At 39.2% G+C, this 25,482-nt stretch overlaps 1 protein-coding gene across 1 annotated transcript in view; it reads right to left on the bottom strand.

Moving 5' to 3' along the window:
• Window positions 1-224: 224 nt before the first annotated feature.
• Window positions 225-25,482, bottom strand: part of NOX3 (NADPH oxidase 3) — a 67,632-nt gene continuing 42,374 nt past the window's right edge. Inside the window, 3 exon segments of the mRNA XM_082404693.1 lie at window positions 225-9,186; window positions 20,064-20,188; window positions 24,682-24,828. Of these exon segments, the coding sequence (XP_082260819.1) occupies window positions 9,060-9,186; window positions 20,064-20,188; window positions 24,682-24,828 (399 nt within the window). The 3' untranslated portion in view covers window positions 225-9,059.

The raw sequence follows: 25,482 nt of genomic DNA, 5'->3' as shown, positions 1-25,482 counted from the left end.
TTGACACATTGATAACATTGCACCTTTCTATCTGTATCCGTTAGCCATTGCTGCTGTAACAAATTACCCCAAATTTAGCACCTTGCAACAACATAATGCAAATTTATTATCTTACATATATATATTTAAATTAATTAAAATTAAAAAAATTGAAGTATGGTTGATTTACAATATTATATTAGTTTCAGGTGTACAACATAGTGATTCAATTTGTTTGTTTGTTTGTTTGTTTTTAGCTGTGCTGCAAGGCATGTGGGATTTTAATTCCCCAACTAGGTATCGAACCCACGCCCCCTGTGGTGGAAGCGCAGAGTCTTAACCACTGGACCTCTGGGGAAGTCCCAGTGATTCAATATTTTTATAGATTATACGCCATTTAAAGTTATTACAAAATAATGGATATATTTCCCTGTTCTATACAATATATCCTTGTTGCTTGTCTATTTTATATCAATACATAGCAGTTTGTATCTCTTAATTCCATAACCCTATCTTGCTATCTTAAATTTTTTTAGGTCAGACTCCAACATGAATCTCACTGGATTAAAATCAGGATGTTGGCAGGGCTGTGCTTCCTTCTGAAGGGTCATGGGGAGAATCTGTATCCTTGCCTCTCTCAGCTTCTAGCGGCTGCCTACATTCTTTGGCTTACAGCCTCTTTCACCTTCAAAGCTATCCATCACATCATTCCAACTTCTGTTTCTTGACTCTGACTTTTCTACCTCCCTCTTCCATTTCTAAAGTCCCTTTTGATAACACTGGGCCCACCCAGATAATCTAGGATGATCTTCCCATCTCAAGGGGATCATCTCAAAGCAACCATCATTTCATCCAGAATTTTAACTCCCCTTTGCCAAAGAACCTCACAAGTTCTAGGGATTAGGATATGCGCATCTTCGGGGCCTTATCCTACCTACCACAAGCCATCTAGTGCGTTTTTTCTTTTGGTTATTATATTTTTAAGTTCTAAAACTTGCATTGGGTTCTTTTTGTATCTTCTATGTCTTTGCCGAGACTATTTATTTTTGCATTTGTTTCACAGCGATTGCAGTTGCCTGTTGGAACCTTTGATGATAGCTGCTTTAAAATTCTTGTTAGATAATTCCAACATTTGTGTCATCTTAGTGTTGGCATCTGTTGATTTTCTTTTCTCATTTGAGTTGAGATTTTCCTAGTTCTTCGTATGACAAAAATTTTGGATTGTATCCTGCACATTTTGAGTATAATGTTATGACACTCTGGTTCTTATTTAGATCTTCTATTTTAGCTGGCAGTTAACAGGTTTGGGTTCAGAACACACATCCTGGCCCACTTTTGTGGTTTGTGGTTCCAATATCAATTTAGTTTTTAAAGCCTTTGCAATGCTATTCTGGTATGCTTCACTTGTGTGCAGCCCAGAGGCCAATCTGAAAACTGGATAATATTCCTCACCAGAGTACAAGTCTCAAATCATTTGCTGTTGATTCTGGTTGGTTTTACACACTGGCCTTTTGGGAATTTGCCCAGGACTTTATATGTAGATTTAAGAATCCTTTTCTTCAGCAATCTTAGTTCTGGGATACCTCCCTCCCTGCCCTCTCCCCAGGCCCTTCTTCTCAACCTTTTCTAGGTATCTGTTTAGTGTAGGGCAAGAATACTTGGCAGGTCCCCACCACACAGTCTCAAGGTGGTGGTGGGGCAGCAAAGGGGTAACACCTCTGTTCATGTGAGTGTGATGAGGATATGGTTGATAGAGTTTCATAATTTTCTTTGTAAAGTTTTCATGCATTTTGCCAGAATTATTTATTGGCACCATATATTGTTGATGCTGTTTCTACACACTCCAAACATTAAAAAAAATAAATTTGAATTTTGAGTTAAGTTGGCTAGAGATTTGGAGGATGTGGCACAAGATTGTCACATAAAAAATGTAATGGTGATTGTCCTTTCCTTAGTTAGTGGATTATTTAATTGAATCAGTAAATCAAGACTGGATCGTTATTGAGCTGTTTTCTTTAAGATCAATCAGGAAGTTTTGTAATAAACTGAAGGTGTTTGGAATTGATAAAGAATTGTTAAAGCAGCTTTTCTTCTGTTCAGTCTGAGGGAGAGAACTGAGAAAAAGCAACTTAGATTCAGAATTCGTATGAAAATTGATAGGGAGAACAATTTAAGAATTCAAGAAAAGAAAAAAGAAAAAGAGGAGAGAAAAAAAAATCCAGCATGATAATGGCTGATAGATGTATAAGAAAACACTTTAGATTATTTGGTAATAAGGTGACCTGTGTAGATGAAATGCACAACTAGGATGTCATCCACCTCTTAGTGAAGGGAAAGACTAGTTAACCTAAAGATCAGGCCTTTCTTTGTGCCTATATGTGGATCAGCTTTACCTATAAGTATGGACAGATTGCCTGAAGTTGGACTATCGATAAGCACTCACCTGGAAGTTTCTATTGTACATATTTGAGGTCATGAAAGCACTACATATGCTTTCCTGAAATGTTTTTAGGAAAAGATGGAGAAATAAGATGATGAAACAGTGGTTTGGGATAGGGATTTGAGGGCATGATGTGAAAAAGAGAAGAATTAAAGATGACTTAGATGTATTTAGCATTTTTAGCATAGGCATTTTGGTAGAGGACGGTGGCATTAACTGAAACTTAAAAACATGGAAGAGCAGGATTATGAGGAGAAAAATAAAGAGTTTGGTTTTGGATATGTAAAATTTGAGATGCTTGTTATACTTCCAATGGTGGAGCAGGCAGTTGGATATATCAGACTGGAATCCAAAGGAGAAGTCTATAATGGAGTTTTAAATTGGGAACTCATCAGCAAACAGTGTTCAAAGCCACGGCAATGTATGCGATCAGTCAAGGGTAGAGGGGAGACAGAAGAAGGCAAGAACTATGATCAAGTCCTAGGAGACTCCAACATTTTAAAGTTGGACAGAGGACCCTGAGAAGAAAACTAAGGGGCTACTATATCACCACAGTCAAATGAAGGGAGAAGTAGTCAACTGTTTCAGTTGCTGCTAACAATAAAAAAGAGCTGAATTTCACATTCTGCAGGTATGTCCCTTGAAAATAGTTATAAGCTGTGGAGATAAACAATCCAATTGGAGTGCGTTAAGAGAGACCGTTGTGGACATTCAACCATGGAGAGTAGATTGATACTGCCACAGTCACACACACATTCACCCATAGACAAAATAAAGGGCAAATCTAATCTAATAAATTTTAAAAACTTGTGCACAAGACAAGGCACAGAGGATTCTGGAGCAGAAAGGAGACCAACAGTATGACTTGGCTTCTACCTCACTCTACTCCTCTGAAGCTTCACTCCTGAGTCACTAATACTCTTATTTCTGGAAAGAAGTGAAGAGAAAGGGTATTCTTATCTTTTTCCTCTTCCACTAGGAAGCTATGAATGGAGAGGGAAAGAAATCAATAGAGCTGACTTTCCCTGTTGGAAGAGACAGATCCAAGCTTCACACTTAACTCCCCCAAAATGGCCTGAAGCCTGGGAGTATCTCCCCATGGAAATACACTACACCCTCCCTCGCCCAGTTAGTTGGAGTAAACCAAGACACAAGACAGTCAGTATACTCTTAGAAGATAAAATGGAGCCCAGGAAATCTAAGATAGTCTGTACACCACCCAAGCTGAACTTCCCTCCTCTCTTACACTCTGCTCCAACCCAGCTACTGTTCTCTCAGATGACAGAAAAGTGGATAAAACATGAAATACTCAGGCTAAACCAAACTTTGGAGGAGAAAACATGATTCACACAAAAACCTGTATGTGAATATAGTGTACATTCTGAACAGTGACTGCTAATTGATATGGGTTTTCTTTTGTAATGGTAAAACTGCTGTAAAATTGATTGTGGTGATGCTTGCCCAACTCTGTTAATATACAAAACAACTGAATAGTACACTTTAAGTGGGTTAATTTTATGGTTGTGAATTACACCTCAATAAAGGTGTTACAGTAGAGAGAGAGAGAGAGAGAGAGAGAGGGAGAGAAAGGTGGTTTTAGAGATGGCATGGAAAAAAAAAATCCCCAAGAAAGTATTCATAATATGGAAGAATCAATAAAATAACTGGACAGAGTAACTAACATGAACAAGGTAAAAAAAAAATACAAGGAGCATAGCAACTTTGTAGACGTACTACAGGAAAAAAGAGAAAACAACCATAAGAATGAATTAACCAAGTCTAGTAGAAATGATAACTCAGGTAATTCCTCAATATTCCTTCATGTAATGGAGAACTTAATGAGCACATTAATTTAATAAGAAAGAGAAAAAAAGACAGAATTATAAAACAACAAAATGAGATCAACAGAGATACTGCAGGTCTAAAGTAGCAAAGGGCTCCGAACAGCTTCTTCACAGAACTAATTAAAAAATTGTAAACAGTAATATTTACTACTGAAAGCATATTCCAAGCCCATAATCTCTCCCTAAGCTGAACTTTCAAAATTTTAAAAATGAAGAATTTTAGAGGGTTTTTCTTGGTCACCTACTTGGCAGCATAACCTGTCCTGAACAGATATGAAGTTACTTAAAATCTTTATTTATCCCACTTAATTTGAATATTCATATTTATACTTTTCATTGAAAATCATTAAAGCTTTTGAGTGCTGGGTGCTGCCCCTGATTCTACTGGGAGTTTATGCAATATATGAAATATACATTTATTTTCTACAATACAAAATAATTTTGAATTCCAAAACATACATGGCTCTAAGCATTTCAGAAAGAGATTGTGGACCAGTAAGAAGATAGGAGAAGCCACAAGTAAATTAAAGAGACAATGAGATTAATTAGAAAAATTCATATACAAGAAAAAGGATCCAGTATAGGGATAACTGAAGTCTCTGAAATAAGAAGACAAAGGAAATAGAAGTGTATTCAAAGACCTAATGCAAGAAAATTCTCCTGAAATGAAGAAAAAATATTCAGAAAAGCACACTGTAATACAGGAAAAATCAGTATGAAGTATTCAATACCAAAAAGTTATGAACTTCAAAGATAAAGAAGAATTATTTAGACATCTAGGCAAAAAAGGGAATTTATTTTCAAAGGGAAAAGAATGTAATTGGCCTCATACTTCACCACAGCAATATTAGATGACAGAAAACACCACAGTAATACTGCAAACTTCTGAGGGGAAAAGAATATGGTCTAAGAGCACTAGATGCAACCAACTGTCAGTTGAGTGAAAAAGCAACAGACTGACATTCTCAAATATGAACTAAGTCAGGGAATATAACACTCATGAGTCCTTCTTGAAACATATTGCTTGACAATTAATTCAACAAATTAGTCATTTAGGCTGAATAAAAACTCAAGAATAGAGAAATTATATTACAAGGAATGGTGGTGAGCAGGGAATCCATTTCAGGTTATCCCTTTTAACGTTATTTATAGAACTTAATAAAAGGCTACATTTAGTCAATATTTCTTGGCTCCTCCTGAACAATTCTATATGGACCTTAGAATCCCTCAATTCTAGTGTCATCTTCCCATTTTCCATATTATCGTCATCCAGTATTTTAGTTTTGCTTTTTAAAAGCATTCCTTCTGAAATAATCATTTCTTTCTTTTACAGCCAATGCTTAGAGATTTTGACAAAATATTTCTCACTGTCTTTGCTCATCACTGCTTTTTGTATCTCACTAACTGAACTTCCTCCTTCCTTAAATCTATCCTTTTGTAGTTGTTTCAGTGAGGGAGATAAATTACAGGATTTTCTTTTGTTTGAAAATATCTGTATTATGACTTCACTATTTTTTTTAAATTAATTAATTTATTTTTGGCTGCGTTGGGTCTTCGTTGCTGCACGCGGGCTTTCTCTAGTTGCGGCGAGCAGGGGCTTCTCTTCGTTGCGGTGTGCGGGCTTCTCATTGCGGTGGCTTCTCTTGTTGTGGAGCATGGGCTCTAGGCACACGGGCTTCAGTAGTTGTGGCTCACGGGCTCTAGAGCACAGGCTCAATAGTTGTGGCGCATGGGCTTAGTTGCTCCACAGCATGTGGGATCTTCCCGGACCAGGGCTCAAACCCGTGTCCCCTGCATTGGCAGGCGGATTCTTAACCACTGCACCACCAGGGAAGCCCTTGCCTTCACTTTTGACCAGTAAATTCACTAAACACAAAATTCTCAATAGTGTTCCTTCAGCACTTTGAAGATATTACTTCCGTATCATCTGGTCTCTACTGATGCTTCTGAAAGGCAGCTGTCCAATTTATTGTTGTTTATTTGTAAGTAACAGCGTTTTCTCTCTGGTTACTTTACAGTCTTCTGTTTTACAGTGATGCTCTGGATGTTGAATTTCCTTTTCCTTTCTCTTCCTTCTCGTCCCTTCCTTTCTGTTCTGTTCTTTTCTTCTTTCTCTCCTCTCCTCTTTTCTTCTCTTCCCTTTGCTTGCTCTTTTCTTTCTCACATGTTTTTGCTTCTCTGTTGCTTATATATTTTCCTAGGTAAACTTTAGCATATCTACCATTTCAAAAAGTTTTAAAGAGAATTTAAATTTCGATTGTAATTTTATTTAACCTATTAATTAATTTGGAACAAATCAATATTTTTGGTATGTTTAATATTCCTATTTAGGAACATGCTATTTCTAACCATTTAAAAATCTCTCTGTAAATGTTTGCTCATTATCAAGTCATCTTGCATAATTCTTGTTAAATAAATTTATGTTTGCTACATTTTTGTTTCTATTTTGAATATAGTATTTCCTTTTTAAAAAAATCCACATTTCCTATTTGATTATTGCTGCATTAAAGAAATCTACTGACTTTTTTGGTAATTTTTCTATCTAGATAGGTCAGATTCTACATAGTATGTAGAGAAGTAACCTAAAGCTCAAAACTAAAAAGGGATGCAAACAGCAAAGATTTTTTAAAATGCAGCAAAATCTTTTTTTAAAAAAAAGTTTATTTTTTGAACAGTTTTAGGTTTATAACAAAATTAAGAGAAATGTACAGAGATTGAAATCTATTTTTAATGACAAGTATACTTATTAGACAAAATTAGTTGACCAGAGAGTGCATTTTATTTACAAATAGACAGGGAAAGAAAAGTAATAACTGAATGTGATCATGAGAAAATCTTTTGATATATTTAATTTTCCTGCTAAAGATTTAGATATATACATTTGACTGCAGAAATTCCTAGTTGTAAAGCCTGAATCAAGTTTAAATGGAGAAATAAATAGAAAGATTGGGTATATTAAAATTAGTGGAGTTTGAATAATATTCACCAAGGAATACTTAAAGATACTAATAAATTCCAATGCAAAATTAGTAGAAATAATTTTTGAGACATCAGGGAATATACCCAACTTTTTCCTAGAATATAGTTAAGTATATACCCTAGAAATTATAGAATCAATATTAATATCTGAGGATAAAGTAAAAGAAATGATCAATTTATAATTTAGAAATACCTGAAAGAACTTAAGTGGTTGCCTGACTTTGTAAAAACAAATCATGTCACACCAATTTAATTCTGTTCTATGGCAAAATGGCAGTCTACAAAGATAAGAAGCATTTGTAAAACACAGTCTATTTTAATTTCAATAAATGCTTTTGTTTCATTGTATATGACATGTTATTTTTAAGCTAAGAAAGTATAGGGTGATGTGCCATTCTCAATGGCTAGTTATTATTAACATATTCCCAAGTGGGTGCTCACATTAACAGGCAGTTACAAGAATTCATGATGGAGTTCTTTGGATTTGATAACTTGAATCCAAACAAAAGAATCTAAGCTTGAACATCTAAACAAAAGGTTTGAGATATCACTAATTAAATCTATAGATATTCCTGAGCTAAATACCAGTATTAGTCACTGGTGCTAGACGTGAAAACAATCTCAAAATATTAGAAAGAAAAGTTCTAAAAAAATAATTGATAATAGTAGAGAAAACTATACCCTATGAGGATTATTTTGTGAACACTTTGGGGGTAAAACAGCTGCATGGCATGGAAAGACTGGCTCAGTGTGAGTATAAAAAAAAAAAATCCCAGCATGTTTGTGGGGCAGAAGTTGAGTTGGGGTATAAATGTCAAGATGATCATAGATCAAAATGTGATAGTAATAAAAAGATTTGTTAAAAGAGAGTGAGAAAGAATGTGGAATCAAGGAAAGAAAGAGAGGCAAACAGAATTTAGTCGCATTGAAAAGCATATGTCACACAAGCTCTAAAAAAAAAATCACACTTCTAGCCACTACTAGTCATGCTTCGATTAGAACATTATGTCTCATTTTAGTCAACACATTTTAAAAGGATGTGAAGAAATGAAAATGGATTTGAAGAAGGGCAACAAGAATGATTGAAGTGCTAGGGTATATATCCTAGGCTGAAAAGTTAAGAGTTCAGTATTGTTTGGACTAGAAAAGGGATAGGTAAAGGATGATTTTATTATCATTTTCAAGTATAGAAAGGATTTTTGTGAAAGATAACCTCCATTGGTGATTTCTCAGATCTATAGAGGATGAAAAAAAGCACAAAGGAGCTTAAGTTTAAAGCAGAAAAGATCAGGTTTGGATACAAGGCAGATGTCTCTGCCATGAGGGAGATGAAATTTGAAATGACTTCTAAAGGAGGCTTCGAGCCAAGCAGCCATGCTGGTCTCCACTTGGACATATTGTTAAGCACGAAAACAAGCTTGGGAAAGATGACCTATATCAGGGCTCAGCAAACTACCTCCTACAGGCCAAATCTGGCCCACCGTTTTTTGGACAGCCCATGAACCAAGAATGACTTTTACATTTTTAAATTGTTGAAAACGAATCAAAAGAAGATTTCATGACAGAAGAAAACACTGTGAAATTTGATTTCGGTGTCCATAAATAAAATTTTGCTGGAACACAGCCATGCCCATTTGTTGAGGTCCTGGGGCTACTTTGGTGCTTGTAATGGCAGAGTTGAGTAGTTGCCACTGAGACCATATGGTCCACGGAATCTGAAATAATTATTACTTGGCCCTTTATGGGAAAAGTTTCCCGACTCTTGACCTATATGATTGTAGCCACTCACACAACATGTGGATTTTTTCCTCCAAAGTCTAGAAGCTTTCTCTGTTATAATGAAAATGAACGCCCCTGGGGTCAGCTGATGAATATAAGCGGCACATTCTTTGAATTATCTTTGAGAGAGCTTTGGGTCCACAGAAGAACACTCCAATGTTACTGCTGCAATAGAGGCAAGACAAGGGGAGAACGTGTTACACAGGGCAAGGCCAGCCAGGAGCCGAGACAGAATGATACAGTCAGTGAGTAGCTGCGGTTGTGACTTTATGTATTTGTTTTTCTCCACCCACTTCCTTTTTTCTTAGACTTTTTTCTCCTCCTTTCAGTACCACGTTCTCCCACAGGTTCCCAGAGTCCTGTAATGCCCTGCATCACACAGGTAGGTGAGACCAAGAAGACTGAGGCTGGCAGGGGCCATGAGGGCAGGCGAGGGCGTTTCAATATAGAGGTGATATCGCCTGGAGTTTTGGTCCACCTCTTGGATTGGTGATTAGAATGTAAGCTCCCTGAGAGCAGGCACCTGGTCTGTTTTACTCATCACTGTAATCCTACCGCTCGGAATAGTATCCAGCATACAGTAGACACTCAATACATGTTTGTTGAAGGAGTGAATAAAGGGCTCTGCTCATTATTATCTGCGTGGTCTTGAGTAAGACTCTAAACCTCAATCTCCGCATGATTAAAGCCAAGATAATAACGACTACGTGGTATGTTTTATCCAAAGCAAAATGAGATGATGCATTCCAAAAGGTTTTAAAATTGTTAGTTATTACTATTATTCAACCCTGCCTTTTCATGGTTGATAACATTTACACAAAAGTTCTAGCAACTTAGTTTATTTCTCCCTTTGGAATTACTTTACTTTTCAAGGAAGGTCAAAAAGAAGAGTTGGAAAGGAAAATCACATTGCTGAAAATGGAGTCACCCCAAAGTTGTCATCTCTAATTATGGCCTTTCAGAAAACAGTGTTGAAGAGGTACTTTTGCATATAGTGACTATCCCAGGGCTGCTCAACTCCCTTGTAAACACAACTGCCAGCTCTCGTTATATATAAACAATAAGTCAGCACCAGGATTCAGGTTGTCTCTGGAAATCGGGAGGGGCCGGCCTCTACAGGGACTTATAGAGACCATGTTTTCCCCTTATCTTGCATTGTACCTATTCCTTGTAGTATTTTTGCAATCTCTGGCACAAGCTTAATTAGTTGCTCTAGTCTGGATCAAAAGTTCTCATACTTTGCTGCGCATAAAGTTATCTAGGCAGATTATTAAAACATAGAGTCCCAGGCTCGAATCCAAGGAATGCATTTTTAGCAAGGCCCCCAGGTGACATTAAAGCACATGGCACTATGAGCTGCACTTTGAGGAACACTGTCTTTGAGAAATTCCTCGGACTCCGGGACCAGCTCACTACACCACCTTTACCTCCTCAGACCTTTTTTGTTGGGAAATGCCTCTATAGTATCATTCTTCTTAGCTTGTATATTAATATGATTCCCTGCCATGAATTAAATCCACATTTAATTATGTGTTCCAGGACCATAATATCCATGGTAGAAATTGATGGTTCAATTACATTTCAAACTCTAGCTTCAAAGGAACTTATCAAGTGGATTCATTTGTAAATGACAGTATGTTTAAAATGTATAAGTATTATTTTTAAAGACATCATTCCCATGGCTAAATTTGAGAAAATACTTTTTCAGAAAGTATTGCCCACTGGAAAAATTATGTTTATGACTTAATGAAGCACTTTCAAGGTGTTTATGGAAATATCACGCAACGGTTAAGAGTGCTACTTGTTCCACCACTTCGTTGCTGGGAAACTTAGGGCATGTTAATTCATCTCTTAAAAACCCCCCTTTCTTTATCTCTCCATGGGGACAGTTCTATGCCAAACTCCTAGTGCCTCTGTGAGGGTTAGACCAGACTTAGCACATGGTGAGCTCTTGGGAACCGCTGTCTTACGTTATGACCCACACGATGTCTGCCCGCTCCACGAGGCTGACCGCAAGATGCGATGTGGGCTGTTGACCCAGCAGTGATTACAGACGTCCTGGATCAGCACGCTTGCGCTGGGTTTTTTGAGTTCTGGACTGCAACATTTTGAATGATACATGGGTCAGGCAAAACGCTTCCCAGTGGGGAGTCTGCTGCCCTAAGGCATCCTTGCATCTACATTCAAAGACATTGTTATGGGTGGTGATATTTTTCAATTAGTGTAGGTGTCACCAAAGAGATTGCCCACTGGCCCATTCCCAACAGGCGAAGATTGCCCTTTCGTTTGCAGCCATGGTGACTGTTTGCAGATCGTGAAGATGCTCTTTGATGCTCTGCCTTTAAGACTCCATTTCAAAGGATTCTGATTGCTGGCTGCCAGGTGTACCACTGGTGTCCGCAGCAGTTCACAGTCACTCTGCCTCTTGTGAAGTTGTGGCTACTACACTACACAGCTTGAGTACACACATTTCTGTATTTATGTAACTGTCATGGTTATGCAATGACCAAAAAGTCTCACAAAGGCCATTCATTATCTACCTTCCACTAAGGCAGAAGGGCCCGTGGTTCACTAGCTCTCTCTGCATTACTGTCCCCACACATGGCATTCTTTTGCTTGTCTTGCTTCCCCTCCTCGGCGTTTGTGGTTTCAAGTATGGAGCTTTCTCATCACGAAGGCTTACTGTGAAGCATGGAGCTGAGAAGCCCCACAAACTGGTTAAGGTACAGACGCGGCAGCATTTTTTTTTTCTTTTATGAGGCAACGGACAACTGCAACAGAACCCTAATGGGGTTGGTAAAGAAAAAATTCTTCTATAAAGTTTAATTACCCACAATTGCTCAGAATGGAAAAAAAGAAAGATTCTCTCTAAAAGAAGTATAAAAACACAAGGCATTGTTCTTCAGTTTACAGCCTGCAAGCCGCAGAGTTTGCACACACGGGAGGCACTGGATTAGGGACAACATTAGCGGCATTGATCAGTCTGGGCTGCTGACTTTCATGGGAAAAGGACAAATTTTACACAAGCTGCAAAGATGGTTAACATTAACAGCATTATTTTTAGCTCTGATAAACCATAAAGAAAATCCTCCTGTCCCCCTCTTATTTGCTAAATAACTATTGTGCTCTTTTTTTGTGGGTTTGATGCATTTTTCAAAACAGTTCAGCGATGCCATGCCTGAAAGGCAGCCAAAATGTCACCTCCCAGGAGGTTTCCGCCCAGCAGATATATGGGAGAGTGGGTGTGCTTGGGAGTAATCCCACCATCTTGCTGGCTTCCCAGGTTCTGCTGCCTTGAGCCCTGCTCTCTTTAAATTGTATGTTTGTTTTTCTGTGTTGGCTTTTATGCTTGGTAAATTATAACCCTGTAGGGGCAGATCCTAAACCCCATTTAAAAAAAATCAAATTACTTTATGCCCTGAGTGCATTCTGCAAATAAAATCGATAAACAGAAGCTTCCCATGGATTTATGGAGGCTTGGAAAGAAGACAACAAGAGCTACAAGCTCGGTGTCAGACAATGGACACAACTTCTGGTTAATCTTTCCTAGAGAATGTTTTTCATTAGAAATGCCTCCAAATGATTCAACACATAATTATATTTTGTACAACACCTTCTTTTTCATAACCACAGATGATAATTGTGTTGGCCTTTTTTTTTTTTAAACCCATCTCCCAATTGATTTGTAGCAGACTGCTCTACTACTTTTCTCTGCATGCTAATTACTCAGTTGTTGCTTAAGGGCTACAGGCGTCCCTAATGGTGCTTGCTCATGGCTGAGACCCTCCTCTTGCTCTTCCCACCGACTCCATCTTCTTTGGCGAGTCAGCACTCTTGTCCTAGCTTCCTCATCCTTCTTGGGGTCCCTTCACTTGCTGAAGCAGGTTACTGTGCTTGGCTCTGAGGAGCACAGATAAAGTTGCTGCCCTTGAGGATGTCATGGTTAAAGAGGGGAGAGAAATGAAAGCAGTTGACTCGTAGCATTGGATCCCTGGGAATGGTAGATCCATGTTTCTGCCAGTCTTGTCCCCTCCCCTACTCTGATAAAACACTAAAAAATATACACCTTCACACTGAAATACTTCACACAGAAATATCCAAATATTTTTGCCATATCTAATGATTTGATAGATAATATCACCAAAGAAAATTTGCAGAATAGTGTTAAATCCACCTTGTCCTCACCCACCTCCCTAATCCCACCTACCACAAATGGAATAATGCCAGTAATTCTCGTTGAATCTTCACTTAATTATAACTGGAGGGCTGGATGTCCTCTGGTGCAAAGGTATATTTACGTATGCTAATAATGTCCAGTCGTAAGTTTATGGTGGTTTTCTTTTTCTTATGAAGCTATAATTTATTTTGTGTGGGATTTCCACTTAAGTCTATTTATTTGAATATTCTGAACAATTTAGTCATGTAAGGAATGTTTAGGATATCCTTTTAGATAGGCAGACTTGTGTGCTATAATCAGAATGTTAATTTCTTAAAAATATCATTTGAAAACATTTTGCACATATGCACGTACAAATGAGAATTGGAGGGTGTGCACACAAGCAAATGTGGTTCCAGATGGACACATTTACTCGATTTAGTATAAAGGTATTTTTACATTTCTGAAAACAATGGGTGGTCTAAAATACATTCATGCAGCATGGATTAGAAGCTCCCAATCTTATGGTAAATTGGCACCTTCCTTCACAGTTGGACTGGGTTGTGCTGTTCTAACAAATGGTAGTATTCTTCTTTATTTTGTCCTTCAAGAGAAAAGAAACACTTCTACTGAAGTTACGAAAAAAATGGCCAAACCTTCAAAGTTTTTATGGTAATTAGTTGCATAAAGTTTTATGCCTAAAAGGCATGGTGAAGTTATTAGTAGGTAAGTCAAAAGTGGCAAACTATAAATATTACGTGAAATGTAAGATCGAAGATTGAAGTCATGGAATCATTTTATTCAATTAATTAAAAACAATTGATCTACAAATCCAGAAGGTTGGGTACACGCATAATGTGTGTTTATCAAAAAAGTAGCTAGATGTGATAAAGATATATTTATTTTCATTCTGTCTACCTTCTTGGAAACTATTTCCTGATTTTCTGAACATTTGCCAAAAGCTTGGGAACATATTGAGAACATCTACAAAAAATGAAATATAACTCCTATTTTTGTATAAGATACACATTTCTAAAGATTAATAAGACATAGGTATCAGTGTATGTATTGTATGTATTTAATTAACCTATTATATTTTAATTAAGACAATAATTTCCATTGTTTTTGTGTTTAGAGTAATTTTCTGTGCTTGTCTAACTTAAGCAATATACAACAATTGTCACATGTGTGTGAGTTTAGCCGTATCAGTAAAAGACTTACTTTTTACATATCCACTTGCTATTTATTGATCTTCTTTTAAAAATATACTTGTGTTTTTGTAATACAGCTGATACAATTATGAAAATTAATTGCACATAAAAACAACAGAATATACTTTCCTATTTTCTACTCTTGGTCTTTGATCTCTTTTTAATTTTTTCTTTCCCTTTCCTTATTTGTTTTCATTTTGATGCCCATCAATTTGTTTCTCTATTACTGTTATTATTGCAATTTTCTGCTTTCTTTATAGCGTGCACTGTTCTCTTTGATCTGTTTCCCTTCAAGCTTTATTTTTGGTGCTGTTTTTCATGTTCTGTAAAAAAACATTTTTGCCCCTCTTCCCTTTATTCTTTTGATTCAACTCCTTCTTCTTATAACAAGAACAGGGTCCAGCTTTAAGTGAACAGGTAAATGTTTTTAAAAGAGTAAGCCCTAAGAATCCTTGGCTTCATGCTGATGAGTAGAAATGGTTGAGAGCCTATTTCAAAGACCCTCAAGAACAAAGAACCTTTTCTGAGGCCACGAACAAATCCACCAATTCTTTATGGCCCATCTTTGCCAAAAGATCTGAGCTAATGACAGAACAGACCTGTCTTATAAGAGTAGCCAAGAAGGCTTGGGAGGGAACAAACATCTCCTTGACATAATCAGGGGAAAACATACCGTTTATCTCTTTAATAACCATCTTGAGGAAAATTAATGTGACTTTGTCCTTTGTGCAGAACAATAATTGAATTGTGTGTTTTATTTATATCTGGACAAAGGCCAGGATATTGAAATACTTCTCAATATTAGATTTTCTTTTTTAAAAATTAGATTCTATTGGCATTCTCTTTCTAAGATTTCTTCATTAAAAACTTCATTAAACATAAATCTTCTTTACACAGCAGAAAACAAAACTTTAAGGAGGACATTCAAAAGGTCTTTTGGAAGAGTAGTGCTAAGCCTTTTACTGGTGACTTGTCTCTTCCCAGGGATCTGGCATTCCATGGGTAAAATGATAATTGATCTTTGCCTACACATGTCTGATATTAATTACATTGATAGTTGAAGCTATATAACAAGTTGCAGTGTTCTAGAGTCTAAATCTATTACAAATACAGTATTTTTAGAATTTGGGGCTAGGGAGTATGATATAGAGGCTTGATTCAGTGACATCCAAATCTTGGGGCCTTCTTCTACTCTGGAAGAGATGAAGTCATCCATTAGGAAGAGAGAGTTTCCACAAGTTTTCAGCTGTGCTGAAAGATTCAACTGGGCTTCAGATACATTTATGTACTACACGTTGATTACGGCTTTTGAAAAGGAATGGAAACACTCCTCACAAGGGCAACGAGAAAAGTGACAGCTACATAGTTTTCCCACCTTCAAACTCTTCTCTGCTCTTCACTCCCTGCAAAATCAGACAGACTCACTTTTCAGCACACTGCAATATAATTTTGGAGATACGGTGTGTGCAAACTCAGTTCCCCTCTCGGTCTCTTGATGCTGTGTTCCTGGCTCACACCTTTCTGAAGGAAGGGAGATAGTTAAATGGTTTGGTCTGAAAGCCCTTCCCACTGGGCTGCAAACTTCATGTGTAACACAAATAAACAAATACAGTGTGAGGAGTCAATGAGGGACAATCATAGCAAAGGGCAGTCTCATCTATAAAAACTTAAAAACCAAGATATATGTGTCTGTGCCAAAAGCCTGCAACGTGGGAACATTCACCCCATGATAATTGAAAACTGAGTGTAAAACATTTATCAGATGAATAGATTTTTTCTTTTCCAAAAGGAGAAAATACCAATGTGATTGTAACATAGAAGCTTGTAACATTTTGTTAGTTTTCGACCTATAATTTTTAAAGGAAACTGCAGATATAATAATCCAGTCTCTGCCTCTGGACGAGAAGTACCGGATGGGTGTGAGATGAAGGGTGACTTTCGGGGCTCAGAGGAGGCTGGGAGTCTAAGAGCCCAGACTGGATGTTGAGTAAGGAGCACAGAGGAACTGGATTCTGAGCTCCAGAAGCCGGGATGGGTTCAAAGCACCACATTTGGACAGATGGAGGGCGAGAATCGGATTCTAGACCAAATGTCAGCAAGAGTCAAGGCAAGAGGTGAAATGAAGCAGCTGGGTTTCAGGAGTGGTGCCTGCAGAGTCCCAAGGCCACTTTCACGGGGCTTGGCCAGCTCTTATAGGGCATCTGAAGCTGAGCCCGAGGTGAGGAAGAGGTAGTACAGCTGGCCCACTCGCTCCTTCCCTTAACGCTGAAGCCAAAGATTAAGCTTTTCTTGGCCTTTCCCATTGGAAGTCTTTTATTCTCAGGACAATTCAAGATCAGGAGTAAGTCCCCACAAGCACTCCTTCTGTCTCTTCCCTGGGCTGACACTGGCATGGTGTGGTCAGGGGTTCAGAGCCTCCGCAGTGAACACTGTTTTGGGTCCAGGGTTTCTCCCAAAGGCTGCCTGGGCATAGGGTGCAGAAGGGTTGGCTGGGGGCCTCACAGCGCACGACAGTTTAGGTCAGAGTGAATTCACACAACGGAAGCCCCTGGAATTGGATAAGTTATGAACCTTGGGCAGCCATCTGGTTCCTCCTGCACACCTCCCTCCTCACCAAACCTCCTTCAAATAGCTGGTCCAGGGAAGTCTAACAGATTCAGTGACAATTAATTTTTTTAAGAAAAGTAGAATAGTTCTGGCACAAAGAGAATATAAGAAAAAGTATAAAATAGCATCCAAATTGACCAGAAGAGGAATAATATTCACCAGAAAAGTATTCCAGAGAGCAGAAAAATGCTAGGGAACTACAAAAATTCTAATGAAGCAATAACCTCTGTGAAGGAAGGCCACAAAGCATCAATGCCAGAACTGGGGGGAAAGATGTGAAGACAACAGGGAAATCACAGGAAATGAGAAATTAGTCAGAAATACCTTAGTATATATATTTTTTACTGTTACTGGTTCAATACTGATAAAATGGATAGAAAATGGGTTCTACAGAAGACCTAAACAACATGATTAATAAAATAGTGATGAATAATATATATTGAACTCCATAACCTGCAAATAGACAATATAATTCCCTATCCTCCAAATACTGTGGTCCTTGGAACTCTCATCAATCTATATTTGCTTCTTTCTCCATCTCATCTAGTTTCATGGCCCCAAACACAATTTATATGCTCACACCTCCCAAGCATGTATCTCCAACCTGAACTTCTCCCGTGAACTCCTGACTCATATTCATCTGCCTACTCAACATCCCTGCCTGGATGTATAACAGGCATCTTAAAGCTAAACATGTTGAGAAACTGGACTCCTGACATCCCATGCCTGCCAACCACTCCTTACAGCTGTCCTCACCTCGGCTGGTGGGAACTCCATTCTAGCTTGGGCCATGTTTCCCATGCAACCCATTAGCAAGTCATGCTGGCTCTACCTTCAAAAAATATCCAGAATCCAAAGGCTTCTCAGTACCTCCACTGTGGCCCCCCCAATCCAGGCCACCTCCTCACTGGTCTCTCCATTTCCGTCCAAGGCCCCTTACAATCTCGTCTCTTATAGCAGCCAGAGGGATCCAATTAAACATAAAATGGATGGATTATTTCACTCTTCTGCTCAATCCTTCAAGTAGCTTCCCCTCTCAGAGTAAAATCCAAATAAAATGACCTGTACGTTCCCTAGTTGTCTCTCCTAAATGCCCTCTCCTGCTACTCTTTCATTCAACCGCTGTGTTCCACAACCTCACTGGTCTCTTGGATCATGCCAGAAACAGTGTATCCTGCCTCAGGGCCTTGGCACGTGCTGCCCTTTTGCTCTTTTCCAGTTGTCCACGTGGCACACTCCCTTGCTCCCTCCAGGACTTTCCTCAAATGTGGAAACTATTCCTTAAACAAAGACAGTATTAGGACAGGCTACTTTCAAGATCTGTAGATGATTGGGTTCAAAACAAAGACTGATTTAGGCAATATATAATAACAACAATAACTATTTATATTAGTGCATGGTCCTTTATGAAGCTCTTCAACATACTATGCATCTTTAAAATATGAAAATAACACTGTGGATGCATAGAATCGTTCATGTTTTACAGTGAGGCCTTGTCTAAGGTCACATAGCCAGTATCTTCTAGAATCTTCTAGAATCAGCCTTTACTCCTGCCTTATAGTCCCAGAGCAAATGCTCTTCTTCCTCTACATATAATGATAATAATAATAGTAATAATTAAAATAATAATACTAATGATAGCAGCTAACATTTACTGAACTCAAAGCACTGTTTTAGGCTCCTTATAAGTATTCTCACATTTAATTCTCACAGAAGCCTAGGAGGTAAACAGTTTTATTATTTGCAGTTTAAGGAGATGGGAACTAAGTCAGTGCCAGGCTAAATAACCTGTTCAAGGTAAATTGGTGGTAACGGCAGAGGTAGGATTTACACCCAGGCACCAGGACTCCAGTTCCTGGGTCCTTACTACCACCCCATATCCCTGCTTGGTTGTAGAGTAGTTTTGTCTGCTTTGCTAGATATGCTAGATACAGTTTACAGTTTGGCATAAGTGAGTTCTCCAGTTGAGTAATTAGAGGTCAACTGTGTTCACCCAAGATTTCTTGAAGGCATAGGGAGTTTAAGAAATACCATCTTGGGCTTCCCTGGTGGCGGAGTGGTTAAGAATCTGCCTGCCAGTGCAGGGGACACGGGTTTGATCCCTGGTCCGGGAAGATCTCACATGCTGTGGAGCAACTAAGCCCATGCACCACAACTACTGAGCCTGCACTCTAGAGCCCGCAAGCCACAACTACTGAAGCCCGCGTGCCTAGAGCCCGTGCTCCACAACAAGAGAAGCCACTGCAACGAGAAGCCCACGCACTGCAACGAAGAGTAGCCCCCAATACCCGCAACTAGAGAAAGCCCACGTGCAGCAACGAAGACCCAACACAGCCAAAAATGAATAAATTAATTAATTAAAATAAAAAAAAAAAGAAATACCATCTTCTGGACCTGGAGATGATCATACTAAGCGAAGTAAGTCAGAAAGAGAAAGACAAATACTATACGATATCACTTATACATGGAATCTAAAATACGACACAGATGAACATATCTGTGAAACAGAAACAGACTCACAGACATAGAGAACAGATGTGTGGTTGCCAAGGGCGAGGGAGGGTGGGGGAGGGAAGGACCGGGAGTTCGGGATTAGCAGGTGCAAACTATTATACGTAGGATGGATAAACAACAAGGTCCTGCTGTACAGCACAGGGAACTATGTTCAATATCCTGCAATAAACCATAATGGAAAAGAACATGAAAAAGAATACATATATGTATAACTGAGACACTTTGCTGTACAGCAGAAATTAACACAACATTGTAAATCAACTATACTTCAATAAAACTTAAGAAAAAAGAAATACCATCTTCGATTGGGTTTAAGTGTGAAAAATTTCAATGGAATTGATAATTGTCAGATGTTGTAATCTGCTCAAGCAGAGGTTTGTGGTTCCTGAAATATCCCATGACCACCTTTTCTAAGGTGGATGCTTTATCTCTAAACAAGATGCCCACTGCTGCAGATTAACCGGTTTGTGCGAGAACTTTCCATTCCAGCAGCAATGGAGCCTTTGTCTCTCCACGGAGGCTCCCAACAGGCAGAGGAGAGAGAGCTGCCTTACCTGGGGTGACTGTAGGCTACCTGCCGGAACTCGTGATTCCAGTTTGGTCTTCCATAGAAGGTTTTCTGCCTTAATCCCGTAATCACGTCAGTATTTTCATCCCAGTGTAAAGCTATGTGAAAGGCCTAAAGTAAAAATTGTGGTATCAGATGACATTTAGAGGAAAAAGAAAAGGAACCTCTAATAAATGAAGGATGAAGTAATTATGCTCATTTGTAGATTTAATACACAACTTTTTATAGGAAATTCTTTGTAGTCTACCTTGGGCACTATTGAAACAAAGTGCCTTCTATTTGGTTGATGTGCAGAAACGTGAGCCTGGAAAGAAGATTTTTCTTGAAAGGATGAGAGTAATACAGTAAAAAGGGGTAAAGGAAAGCAAGCACTAAGCTACTTCCTTTTTTTTTTTCTGCCAAATTTCTCAAAAAGTAATCTCTAGCTGTCCCCATTCACTTCACAGTAAATCCTGGGGATTTGAGAAGGGCCCTGACAGATTACAGTGATAGAAAATGCCCAGGGTGAAGCTGGATTTTACAGTGAGATCTGCCTACTGGGGTGAAACGGTCTGTGTCCAGGTTCAAGTGCTGGGAGGATGTTGAGTCTGGCAGGCAGAAAGGTGGCCAGAACTAGCAAGGGGCATGGCTGGAGCTCTGTGGCCAACGGCTTGCCTTCAAATTACACGAAAGCACCCAGACATCAAGTGGTCGATAAGTAAGAGCCTGGGGAATAGCCGTGACTAGTGATGATTTTTTAAGTTGCTATGATTTGTTTCAGCCCATGCTCAACTCTGGTAGGTAAGAAGGATTCTTGCTTCTTACCTCCTGGGATATGTGTCTGCTCTGCTCAGACCCCACCACAGCTCTTGAGCTCGTGGGTTTTTGCCCTTTGGTGCTTCATTTGCTCACATCCTCTAACCAGTATGGGTAACAGCCCTGCTGGGCCCAACTCTTACCCCACGATCCTGCTGCAAGACTGGCTTCCCCGGCTGGCCTTCATATCAGTCTAGGAAAGCAGCCAGGGGTCGGGAGGCTGCACCCTAACAGGCAGTAGACGGTGGCAGACTTCGGTGGAGTCTCAGATATCCAGGCTGCAGGAAGTGGGCACCAGGCAAGTCTGAGCCTAGGTAGCAGGGCTACTACAGGAACTGAATTTGGGAAGAGGACTCCAGGCAAGAGAGGGAAAACTGGCAAGAGTGGGGCAGGACCCCCTTCTTAGGCAACTTTTTCAAAGCACGAAATATGAGACAAGAGTTCAGGGATAAGAACGGAGGTGGTAGTTGAGGACAGAGCCTTGAAAACTGGCGGAAGCCCCATTATCAGAACTGGAACTCAGGGTCAGAGTTGTATTGGCCTCCAGATTAGACTGGCAGTGTTGCATCTCCACAGCCTTTTGCTTAACAGTAGGAGGGATTGGTGCTCTAGAGGAAGCTGGTTCCAGCAGTGGGCAGAATAAGAAGGCAGAGACAGTTGACTCCCTTTAGACTAAGTGCCAAATCTAATGACCAACTCAGGCCTTATTTTCCTTGGCTTCTCCACCATGTGGCTGAACATTGCTTCTTCTTGATTCTATTTGCATTACAAAGTCCTAGTTCTTCTAATTCTCTCTGATTCAAGAAAGAAACAGTAGTTGTTGTTTTCTTATCATATTCTCCTGTCTTGATATGTAGCTGCCTTCCCAGTCTCTAGCTCAGCTCTCTGCACATCTTTTGGAACACTACTCCCCAGAGAGCTTCCATTTTCACAATCCAATTAGCATCATCTACAAAGATGAATTCAAACTTTCTCTCCCAAGCCTTCATCTTCCTGCTTGAGTAGAGTTCTTCATCTCAAACTCCCCAAACATACTTTTATGTAGAATTCTTTTTGTTCCTTCAAATTGACCATCATAGCTCAAAATGAATCATCTCACTTTCCAAATAATTTGTGACTTCAAGTTACTTCCACGTACAACTGTTAAGTGATTTCCACAGGCAGGCAGAGGGCTACGAATGGAGTGGTACAAAGAAGACAGACAGAAGGTCTCTGCTCTGTGAGGCACTGGTCATTGGAGGGAGAGGCAGACCATGTGCACAATTTCTATGCCCTGATTCAGACCAGCACCCTTCTTTACCAGAGACAGAAGCGAAGTGCTCTGGAGAAGTAAGCACGTTACTCTGGTGAAGCCCCAAGTAATTTTGACTAAGAGAACTGGGGAAGGCCTTAGTGGGGACTGGTCTTGAAAGGATGATTCCAATCAGCAGGCAGCAGGAGGGACAGAGGGCATTGAGTGACATGTCAGGGAAAGGAAACAGTATGAGGGGAGATGGAAGCAAGAAAGTCCTTGGTGTGATGGGAGAACATGTGTTGTTCAGTGGCCCTGGTGCCAGGGGAAAATGATGGGAATTCTATAGAACAAGTGGGTTTTGCCGTCAGGTCAGGAGGGGCCTGGAAATATCTGCTAAGAAGTTTGGGCATTATTCAGTAGAAAAAGGAGTTTTTCCCACTTCCGTACGTGGTACCTTCCAGCTACCAATCACTGATGTTCAAACATTTGGAATTATATTTGCTCCATATTTCTCAGCCCAGTGTTCAATTAATCTCCAAACTCTGTTGATTTGCCCTTCATAATAATAATAATTTGCCCTTTTCCATCTGTCCCTTCTGTTCTTGTCATTCTGCCACTTTGAGGTTGTTGAATTCAGTTTAGCAATTGGCTGTTTCTAAAACAGCCTCTTGATTCCTGACTGACAGCATGTACCAATTATTTTGTCCTGAAATTTAAGCATCTCAAGAATTTCCAACATGTCATGGCAAAAATTTAAGAACATGTCTATTTTAATTTGCTCGTATCCAGAAGAAAAGTATCTCTTACAGCGTACTTTTGGAAGTGGCAGGGATGGGATGGGGTAGAGTTGTGTTGTCACAAAATCAAACAGAGCCTCGGTCTTGCAACTTCCAAGTGACTGGGGTTGCCTAGGTGGACACTCGGGATCGATTCACTTTAGAAGCAGAAGAGCCAGCACAGGACCAGAAAGCAGAAGACAAAGGCTGTGTTTGTACTTCACCAAGTGGATCATTAGTCAAAAATCCCATTTGAATAAGAAAAAAGTATTTGTTTGGAAAATATAATTAACATTATTTAATTCATGAAGATGTTTCGAGCCTAATTCCCAGGAAACCTCTCTTTCAGAGTATCCCAGAGGAATAAATATGTAAGGCTGACTGCAAATAAGACCCTAAAAAATTGTTTAGCTACTGAATTTCAAGCAAAGTCTTATTCATTTGCAGAAGCACAGAGTCAAATTACAGTGATGTTCTATAGGGCCAATTTGTGTGTGTGTGTGTGTGAGAGAGAGAGAGAGAGAGAGGCTCTCAGGAGTGCATTCATTTGTAAATTTAGTAACTAATGCAAATCTCTGGCTCAAACACACTTTCCTTAAATATCTATAGTAGCTGTCACAGAAGTGCTGATTAGGACATAAATGTCATAATCTAGTAATCACTTCATTGTTAGCTTCCATATTTGAGGAGTTAGAAAAGATTGGAAATGTAATAGTTATCATTCAATACTATCAACACTGAAATAGTACTATAGTGCAATATTTTGATATGCATTATTTTTGGTAAACTCAACCTTAATATGTCATTAATACATATTAATGGACACAGCAGAACACCTGCCCCAACAGAAGATCATTTTGATCTTAGGTGAATAAACATACACGCACACAATTTCTAAGAATGCCTTAAGAAAAATAAATCTCTAGATAAATCATGTATTCATAATAATTATTTTCTGTAGGAACTCACATGGTTTACAATACAAAATGCTGAATGTCAACACCTGTCAGTTTTTTCTGTTTAACTCTGAACAGCTCAAAACATAGAATTAGAACCAATTCGGAGCTCAACGAGACAATATAGCCAATCCATAATGTTTGCTTGATGTTACTAAATTTCAAATGCAGCTTTTAAAAATATTTATTTATTTTATTTATTTTTTATTTTTGGCTGCATTGGGTCTTCATTGCAGGGTGTGGGCTTTCTCAGCTGCAGTGAGCGGGGGTTACTCTTCATTGCAGTGTGCGGGCTTCTCATTGTGGTGGCTTCTCTTGTTGTGGATCACGGGCTCTAGGCACGCGGACTCAGTAGCTGTGGCACACAGGCTCAGTAGTTGTGGCTCACAGGCTCTAGAGCACAGGCTCAGTAATTGTGGCACACGGGCTTAGTTGCTCCGTGGCATGTGGGATCTTCCCGGACCGGGTCTCAAACACGTGTCCCCTGCATTGGCAGGCGGATTCTCAACTACTGCGCCACCAGGGAAGCCCCAAATGCAACTTTTAATGACATAATTTTTCTTGGATTTCCAAACTTGGGGTTTTCTTCCTTTAACCAACCTCTTTTTTCCAATCTTCTTTTCTATTCCTCAGCAAATTAACTGTAGCTTTTATTGCTACCATTTGAATAGCTCTTTCTTATCTGGTTTTATTTTATTCTCTTTTTCTTTTAAAGAACATAAAAATAATACTTTCATGCTGCTAGATAACTGTGTAGCTCATTATTGAAATTATTCCTCTTCTCTTTGCTCTATCATGAGACAAGTTAGACAATATTGCTCATTCTCAAAGTCTTATCTATACCTGATTTTCATCCCAGCCAGTAAGAAATATATGATAACTCAGGAAGTGAGTTTTCCCTTGCTCACTCATCCTTGTTTCCAGCGAGAGTAAGAGATCGGCAAACCACTCAAAGGCTCCTGGATCTCGGCAAATCCAGTAGAAATACACCTGTCAAGAGAGAAGGCAAGAAAACAGATCTGTCCCTCTTTTCATAATGTGCTGATAATCGCAGACTACTTTATCTCCATTAAATTATTTGAGCCCAAATGGGTACTTCTGCAAAATAACACGCTTCTCTCTGCCAGTGAACAAACAGTCACACTGTGATTTCTTTTGAAAAAATTCATATTGTGTTTGAAAAGGCCCAGAATGAATTCAGAGTCAGGAGCCTGTGGGCTGTTGCCAGTTTCTCTGGATGAGGATCAATTTACCCCATTCCTGGCTGTGCTTCTTCTGAATGAGGTTAATAATCATAACTAGCTGTGCCTTTCACTCTTCCCAAAGGGGGATAAACTGTTAGACCAACGCCCTTCATCTTCACTTATGACCTAAGCTCTGGATTTGAACCTTCTCCAGAGACCCAAAGGCTTGTTCACTAATCCACTTCACCAGCCATGACCTCCGGAGGGTGGAGATTATGGTAATTGCAGAATCAAGCCACACAGGCCAGAAGTTTCCCATCAGCTAGACCTATCAGTGTCCAAGGAAGCTGGTGGGTGGTGGCAGAGGTTGTGTGTCAACTGCTATAATGAAATTACATTGAGGAACATTTCTTTTTTATTTCTTTTCTTTTTTTTTTTTTTAACTCTCTGTGTTTAGCAA

Source organism: Balaenoptera borealis, assembly GCF_965194805.1.
Source record: "Balaenoptera borealis genome assembly, chromosome: 9".
Taxonomy (NCBI): domain Eukaryota; kingdom Metazoa; phylum Chordata; class Mammalia; order Artiodactyla; family Balaenopteridae; genus Balaenoptera; species Balaenoptera borealis.
The sequence above is the reverse complement of the archived record's forward strand: the minus strand, read 5'-3'. Positions and strand labels throughout refer to the sequence as shown.